At 41.0% G+C, this 9,101-nt stretch overlaps 1 protein-coding gene across 1 annotated transcript; it reads right to left on the reverse strand.

Moving 5' to 3' along the window:
* Positions 1–756: 756 nt before the first annotated feature.
* Positions 757–3,678, reverse strand: LOC148013633 (actin). The gene is made up of 5 exons (XM_087667480.1): positions 3,522–3,678; positions 2,585–2,651; positions 2,005–2,398; positions 1,290–1,903; positions 757–1,156 (listed from the first exon to the last, which is right to left on the reverse strand). Exons 2-5 carry the CDS (start codon positions 2,642–2,644, stop codon positions 1,091–1,093), a joined length of 1,134 nt encoding a protein of 377 aa, XP_087523606.1. The 5' UTR covers positions 2,645–2,651; positions 3,522–3,678; the 3' UTR covers positions 757–1,090.
* Positions 3,679–9,101: the final 5,423 nt, after the last annotated feature.

A 9,101-nucleotide genomic window follows, 5' to 3' on the forward strand; every position in this document is an offset into this window, starting at 1 on the left:
GCAATTCCTTGGACATGAGATGCCTGCCCTTTTGCGTGAAGGGAGGCTTCTCTGCTCTGGCTTCGTTCTCACAATAATGATAGCTGTGATGGCTTTGGTTGCACACACATGAATTCCATTTCCATGGCTCTCGTGTGTGTTCACTGTCTATGATCGTCGGTCTCGCGTTTTGCTTCTGCAGTGTATCTCACTCTGGCGCGTTCAAAGGACAAAAGTGTTAGCACTCCAGACACGTTGTAACGATGCCCACGAATATACTGTGTGTTCATGGCTGCTCTAGCATGCATAACAATCGTCTTCAGTCATGGAAAGACATCGTGAACGACATGTGCAAGTCATTTGTGAATCTGGGCACGTGAAAAAGATAAGTTGCATCAACCTAAGCAGAGAATCGGCGTAACAAATTGACAAAGTTTAACCATTGAATGATATGACCACCGATGTTAAACGGGGTCAACAAATGAAAGATTGTGAGTTAGCAAGTCTCTCTATGGTGAACAAATGACTTGTTCATATGTAAGACTCGCCACGATAGATGATTGTGTCCCAAGTCACCCTTAAAGAAATAAGAACCGCACAAGACCGTTCAATCCCTCAAATTATATTTAAAACTACCAACTCATGATCCCCAACAAATAAAACAATCCCCTCCCTCCCTCCATATCAAATGGGAACTTATTTTATTTGGCAACTTCCATTGCATTATGGCTCGACAGAGTTCAAATCAAATATGAAGAAAGTAAAAACTGCACAAGCTAAGAGAACAAAGATGGGCACCATATATTGCACTGCAGTCACATTACACATCTCAAGAAGATGAGAAGTCTAGAAAACCACAACGAAGGGCCATCAAAAACACCAAATGCCCGACAATAAGAGGGTCAAGCTTGCTAGACTCTGGGCAATAATGAGTAATAAATAGAATACATCCAGTGCATTTGAAGCTATTGAATGTAAAGCCTAATAAATCATAACCTGAACCCGTGCAAATATAAACACAGAAGAACAGCCCGTCTCAGTGCGCCCAAACAAAAGCATTCATATGATCACCGGTAAAACACATCCAGAGGAGCAAAAAACTTGGAAGGAATCAGAAACATTTCCGATGCACAATAGAAGGACCTGATTCATCATACTCTGACTTCGCAATCCACATCTGCACAAAAACCAACCACAGCTGTTATGACTAGAACTAAGCACCTGCTGAGCAGTATCAAAGGGTGTAGAAAAACCTTTGAGAGTTCATAGAAGACAACTAGCCCTCATATTGCGTATTAACAAGGCTTTACCTGTTGGAATGTACTCAAGGATGCCAAAATAGACCCCCCAATCCAAACGCTGTACTTCCTCTCAGGTGGTGCCACAACCTTTATTTTCATGCTGCTTGGAGCGAGTGCAGTAATCTCCTTGCTCATTCGATCAGCAATGCCAGGAAACATGGTTGACCCGCCACTAAGCACAACGTTTCCATACAAGTCCTTTCGGATATCGACATCACACTTCATTATAGAATTGTAAGTAGTCTCGTGAATACCCGCAGATTCCATCCCAATGAGAGAAGGTTGAAACAGAACCTCAGGGCATCTAAAGCGCTCAGCTCCAATGGTGATGACCTGACCATCAGGAAGCTCATAGCTCTTCTCTAGGCTGGAACTGCTTTTTGCTGTCTCCAATTCTTGTTCAAAATCCAATGCTACATATGCAAGTTTTTCTTTCATATCTCTTACAATCTCTCTTTCAGCAGTGGTGGTGAAAGAATAACCACGCTCTGTAAGAATTTTCATCAACGCATCTGTCAAGTCTCGCCCAGCCAGATCAAGTCGAAGAATGGCATGTGGAAGGGCATAACCCTCGTAGATAGGAACTGTGTGAGTGACACCGTCACCAGAATCAAGTACAATACCTGCAAATTTCATTGTTGAATGCATAAAAGTCGGTCCTGGAGGAGGTTGGAAAGCAAACAAACCAAAGATACTCATCAATGGGTTAGAAAGTTAGCCCCACCTGTGGTCCTTCCACTTGCATACAATGAAAGCACCGCCTGAATGGCAACGTACATAGCTGGTACATTGAATGTATCAAACATGATTTGAGTCATCTTCTCCCTGTTAGCCTTTGGATTCAGAGGTGCTTCAGTAAGTAAAACTGGGTGCTCTTCAGGTGCAACACGAAGCTCGTTGTAGAATGTGTGATGCCATATCTTCTCCATATCATCCCAATTTGTTACGATACCATGCTCAATAGGGTACTTCAAAGTCAGTATACCACGTTTAGACTGGGCCTCATCACCCACATACGCATCTTTCTGTCCCATGCCAACCATGACTCCAGTGTGTCGAGGTCGACCCACAATACTGGGAAAGACAGCACGAGGGGCATCATCTCCCGCAAAACCAGCCTATAAAGTAGTAAATGGACCAATGAAAAAGAATACATTAGTATTAGTAACTTTGAATGTCACAGAAGATGCTATATTAAAGCGACTGATTAAAGTATGAACTTTGAAAGAAATTCTACAGGTAGATGGATCTTACTTGCGAAAACAGATAAGGCAGTAAATCAGTTGCAAAAGATAATGACTTACCTTAACCATACCAGATCCATTGTCACAGACAAGGGGTTGAACTTCTTCTGCGTCGGCCATTGTGTGTCTGCAGGACCAATCAACACAGTCAAATAATAGATGCACAACTACTTTGTTAATCACAGGTCATTCAAGATAGTATGAACAGAGAGGAGACACCATTTTACATTCAGATGCATGAGCTGTCAAGCACACGTTAGAGTATTATAGCAGGCATTCTCCAAACAGAGGCCATTAACAAAACTAATACTATTGGCACTGACTTGCACTTTCTCAACGAAGCCTATTGTGTGCTTTCCTTTCATGCAGACAACCGTCCTAAATGTCTGCAAGAGGCCTCAGGTAAGACTAGATCTAGCTGGTCACATAAATGTGATGCAGAATTAAACCATTAAGACATATACAGTCAAACAATTCCTTCTTTAGTGCATAATAGGAGTCAATCGGAGCAGCAACTCCAACACCCACAATATGGACCGATGCCATCCATGATTCCTCTATTAGAAAAATTCAGAGAATGTAGTTAAGCAACACCCGATAGAAAAATGGTTTCAGAGGGACAAAACCAAACCTACAACTACCTCGTCACTGAACCATTTCATACGACAGTGCAGATAAGTCCGAATGCTGTGAAAACTTTTAGATATGAATGGAATGTGAAATCTAGGGGGAGTGGATATGGACCGCATAACAAGATATCAGTCGGCACACTGTTGTCGGACTCATCCACATCGGCGTATCGTAAAATGTATTTGATGTGAATGTGCAGTGGCAAGACGACGTACGACAATATGAGCAATAGCACTGGGGGATCGTACAAAACAGGGGAAACCCTAGCGAGTGTGGCTGCCAAGACAACGGACAAGGCCTGGCAAGTGGAATGGAAACAGAAACCCTAACCGGACGAAGCAGAAGCAGATGCCAGAGAGAGGGATACCTGACGAAGAAGCTGAAGGAGAGGCCGGTCTATGCTGGCTCGTCCCGCTTCTTCTCGAGCCTCCGATCGGAAGACAGGAGGAAAGAAGCAGATGGGCGCGTGAGCGAGAGTGAGGGGGGGTGTGTGAAGTATAAGAAAGAGTGCGCCAGGATGCTCGCTGGCAGACCAGGATCGTGCACGCGCCACCTGAACCGTCGATCTTCAACCCGCCTCCCATCTCGTCCGCTCATTTTTAGCCGGCTGCGGCCGGTTCACACGCTCATTAGTCAACCGGTTCCGTAAAATGCTCTTATTACAAGCACGTTAAGGTAGCTTTCACACCCGCCCCCCCCCCCCACTCACCAAGACCTGTGGCTGACACAGTAAGTTTTACACAAATTCCGTCAATAATTCTCACATTGTGAATTACGGCAATATCGGAAGCTTTTGCGAGGGATGGACAACATACCTAGTAGCTATGTGGCAATTGGATGCACAAGGTTGTCGGTTCAGGATTGGAAACCGGCACTCCCTAACCCCAACAACACCTATTTAGGTGCAACAATGCCTCGAGAACAAAAGTTCATGATGTTGAACACTACAATGAAAAACAAGGGACTACAGCCCTTTGTCACACATGGGGAAATGTTTAAAACTTCTTGTGTTAGAGCAATGTCACCCACTCTATGCTATATTGAGATCTCAGATAATAAGAGGATGGACACTAGAGTGTGCTTGCTTGTCATTGTGCAATTTCACATGTGAAGGAGGGTAGTCAAAGTTTCACAAGCAATAAAAATGTCACCTTCTTGAATTACATTTACTAGCATACTCACAAGAGTAAGTAAAAGATCTTCACAAATTGCAAAGGGGTACCACAAGATCGAGACACCCGAGTTGGCAGCCTTCTAAAATCGACTATCTAGCACCTCATGAAGATTTGAAGCTAGACATGATATACATGGGAAGATGCACCTCTTGAGGAAAAGTTTAGGATGAGCTAGATATTTGAGCTCATCCAAAGTCTCTCTTATTTGTCACCTTTAAGTTTGGTGAGAAGTTAGCTAAATGGGGACCATTAGGAATGCAACAAATGGAATCAATATCACAAGTCACAAAGATCAAACCTAAAGCCAATCGATAAAACTCACACTGACACATAGTAAAGCATGGCATCATTTTTCTTTTTTACATCTTGTTTCAATATCTAATGTTGCAAAATGGGTGCAAAGCAAGTTGTGTTGAGAATCTCACATGAATAAATATAATGACTAGTAATACAAAATGTTTAAGCTAGATTGGTCACCCTAAACCCTATATCTAACCCTAATTGTGGATTACAATACTTTTGGAAACATGTAACCATGAAAAGCGATCACCGAGTCCTCCAATACTTCTTGACTTAGTCTATGTTGACTCCTAAGCAAAGACGATGAGTGGCAACCTTACAAAACTATGACTTTGACATTTCACACACGCGGGGCAAGGATAATATTGTGGCTTATTCTCTCTCTCGAATGTGGGCATGCAAAGTGTCCTCTATCTCAGAATTGCACAGTGATTGGGTTGAAGAGCTCCAAGAGGCTTACTTGTTAGATGATCATTTCAGCCACACATTTCAGAAATTACAGCATGGGGTTATGGCTGAAAACTCCCAATACCAGCTCAAGCATGGCCTTATTTGGTCCCATGGCAAGATTGTCATCCCGCCCACTTCCCCTTTCACACAGAAGATCATGGAAGAAATGCATTCTTGCCCCACTGCCGATCACTTGGGTGTTTTCAAAACGTATGACAAGATTGCCAAGAGCTTTCATTGAAAAGGCTTATGGAGGGACGTCAAGGACTTTGTAACCAAATGTGTTCCATGCCAATAGAACAAGGATAGTACACTCATGCCCGTTGTCTAACCACTTGATAGTTGAGACACGAACAACCATGTAATGCTATTTTCCCTTTCACACGATCACCTATGATCCTAACTCTACCAAAAGTAGGAGCCCTTGTGCTATGTGGCTTGTGGCATTGGGTAGCAACACTTGATGGTCCACCAAGAAGGGGAAGGGGTGGAGAGTGAATAGTGACAAAACTTCTTTAGTGTGCATACCTTGTCGAGTGCTTCCCTTTCAATCATTGAGTACTTCATCTTAGAATCAGTGAGTTGACTATTGGTGAAGGTCACTAGAAGAATCAATGACAATCTTCCTAATTCCCACTCATTTAAAATAGAACAAGAGGCTTGGATAGTCAAGGGTAACCAACACCATATTGGGCAAATGACAATGTGTAAATTCTCAAATAAAGTCTACATGGATGTCCAATAGAAAAGGTGAGACTCACTTTTCTTCTAATTAAGATCCAACCCTATCAAATGATAGCAAGGCAACTTTATTGATTAGGGCAAGATGGTTTGATAGGAAGATGTGTTTGTATGTATGAGATAAAGGATGTGTTGCAAGAAGCACATGAATGGATAGCACATGACTGTTTCAACACCAATACAATAGCTCAAAGACTACTACAATCAAAACTGTAGTGGCGGCCTACCCTATTTAAAGGTGTTTTTAAAGCATTACAACAAGTACCAATGCACTAAGGTGCCAATACAAAATGATGAGATGGAACTTACGCTAGTAGTTGCTTATCAATCCTTTGGCAAGCGGGGCATCAACTTCATGGGACCCATAAAACTTGTTGCCCAATATTCTCAATTATAATATATCATTATTGCAATTAACTCTAGACAAAATGTGTGGAAGCTAGAGCCACTCACAAGAACAATGTTAAAACTATAGCCAAGTCCTTACATGAACAAGTTATCTCACAATTTGGCTATCACGTTGAGATCATAAATGACCAAGGGACACACTTTATTAATGAGGCCATAGAGGACCCACTTTCAATGTTCCTAGTCATCCACATAAAACAAGCTCCATATTACCCTCAATCAAATGGCCAAGGGAAATCCACAAACAAAGCGTTGTTAAACATCCTAACCAAGACAATATCAAGCCACTAGAGTAGATTGGGATAACAAGCTTATGGAAAATTTATGGGCTTATAAATGGTATACAAACCTATCACAATCCAAACTTCATTTAGGCTAACTTATGGGATTGATACTATCGTGCAAGGATGTTGGGAGGGCAATGAAGCTTGGATTAGTTGCTTCACAAAGCTAAAAGACTAACTAAAACATGCCTCTTAGCTACACATCTATTGATTGCCATAAAGGCTCGACGAATTGCCTCATTCAACAAGCATCCACAATAGAGAACCTTTAAAAAAGGAGACCTAGTACTCTTATACTCAATTAAAGGCCAAAAGCTAAATATGAAATTTAGAGGCCTTTGACATTATCATCTATGTATAATCAATAGAATTGGCAATGTAAAAATTGAAATCCTAGAGGGAGAAGGCATTGAAAACTCCAGCAGTAGAGGAGGACCAAAAAATACTAGTCCCCCAATACACTATAAACATGAACCACTTGTAAATGGGCTTGATGTTCTTATCATAGCCATCCTAGTAGCATAACAAACTTGATATGAGAAAATTAGACAACAACCTAAACTCACTCGACACACTTATCCAAAGCCATGTGAAACATGAGCTCCAAACCATCACTTCAAGCTTCCATGTTAGGGTGGTCCAATTACCAACTCGTACTGCGAGGGCAAGCCAATTATCCCTCCTATGTACCTCTAACTCATGTTGACTATAATAATAGAAGTCAATACCATCACACTCATAGAGGAAGGTTCCAACATTAACACTTTATAGTATCACTTTTGGGATCACATTAATCAACTGCAGCTAATCCTAATAGACACAAAGCTCAACCACTCCTTGCTAAGAAAATATAAAGTAATGATAATGGTGGAAACTAAGTTTGTTCCCTTACTCTTCTAAGTGGAGATGTGGAGAAAGATATTCCCTCAGGTCTCCCATTCAAGTATCAGACAAAGTGCAATGTTGCTTTGTAGACAAACAAATAGAGTTGATATTCCTAGGGGCTCAAGTAATCTTCTGCCTTCAATTTAGGGGAACTTGTGGTGGGGGGGATAACACATCAATCCCTCCACCCATGGCATTGACTAACAAGGGGGTAAGAACTTGATAAAGGAACTACTTGACATGCAAATTAAACAAAATTAACCCATTAGTAAATCCATTCCAACAAGATGCAAATAGAAAGCTTGCAAGTTATCACTAGAAACCTAAAGACCAATCCAAGGTAGTATCAACCAATCCAAATCTCCATACATATGCAAAAACCAAGAGTAGAAAGCCAATCAAGCAAAGGAGAACTTGTTTATGGTTATGCACCTTGCCAAGGTGGGTATCCAAATTGGTACTCAAGGCACAAGGCTATTGTCACGGAAACCATCAACTATGGCTTCTTTAACACATCCAAACTCTTAAAACCCAAACAAGTGCTACACTAAAGGTTAATCATATTTGCAAGGCATAATAAAAGAAGCCAATGGACATACCCACTCTTAACTCTTAGGAATCCAAACCCAAGAAGACTATAATGATATACAAACAAAAAGACCCACCATATGTGCTCTTAAAACAACAATGATCTTTGACCATTGTGCAACAAGTACAATCAAGCCAAAGGATGAATCCACAACCGTTACACTACACAGCTTGTAACCTTCAATTCACAATAGTAATAACAATCAATTGCTACCCAGATTGCGCAAAAACAAGAAAATGAGTCAACTATGTCTAGGGAAGGCTAAGTGTTTAGCTCTGTGGATCTTACACCTAAGGAGCAAGCAACTACTGCATTCCCAACTATCAACACCACACCATAATTAAAAAGTAGACAAAAACACCATGTTGCATAAATATTTTGACAAATATATAGAGACAAGAGACAAGAACCACCACTAGGTGAGCACAGCCAAACCTCTACCACCAATTGGTGAGCCATGTAAGGAGATTGATCTAGTGCATGGTAAAAGAACTATTAGAATTCACAATGCTCACAATGATGGATTGCTTCACCCAACTTGACACAATGTTTGGAGCCTTAGCATGGATGTATTAATTGGTAGACATGGGCATTGCAAATGAAGGCATGCTCGAGATCGTATCCTGCTAGCATATCACATGGGAGAAACACATCTTCTTGAAAAGCATTCTGGTCCAAGAGAAACTCTTGAAGTCCCTAATAGAAGAGGATGCAAAAGCACTTTGACTCCTTTCATCCCATGCACAAAACACAAAAACCAAGGAAGAGTCTAAAATTAATAAACTCAAACAAAAAGGGAAGTTAAAAGTCCCTTATTGAGAGAGTGATACACCTATTGGGTTGAGATCAATTGTGCTAGCTGTGATCTCATATTAAATGTTGAATAGTATTGTGCAATCAAAACACTTCAATAGAATCCTACATATTGTGAAACCGTATTCTTATGATCAATAATTCTTGCTAGAAACCTAGACTCTCCAACAAAAATCCAACATCTTCTACTACTAGACAAGTTTTTGCAGGAAGAAGAGCATTATGTAGCTAGCCATTTTGGAGCACCTAATTTGTTGTCTGATATTATTTTCTATCTATATATATTAGCATGTTGGCTACTT

Source organism: Lygodium microphyllum, chromosome 26 (assembly GCF_053477565.2).
Source record: "Lygodium microphyllum isolate KBCC chromosome 26, Lygodium_microphyllum_v1.1.10, whole genome shotgun sequence".
Taxonomy (NCBI): domain Eukaryota; kingdom Viridiplantae; phylum Streptophyta; class Polypodiopsida; order Schizaeales; family Lygodiaceae; genus Lygodium; species Lygodium microphyllum.

What these genes read in the sequence shown, in the direction of transcription:
- LOC148013633 (XM_087667480.1), bottom strand. Translation starts at nt 2,644, where the DNA reads ATGGCCGACGCAGAAGAAGTTCAACCCCTTGTCTGTGACAATGGATCT. An exon ending in TGCAAGTGGAAGGACCACAG is followed by an intron (nt 1,904 to 2,004) that starts GTGGGGCTAACT and finishes TGAAATTTGCAG; the next exon opens with GTATTGTACTTGATTCTGGT. An exon ending in CCTTGAGTACATTCCAACAG is followed by an intron (nt 1,157 to 1,289) that starts GTAAAGCCTTGT and finishes GTTTTTGTGCAG; the next exon opens with ATGTGGATTGCGAAGTCAGA.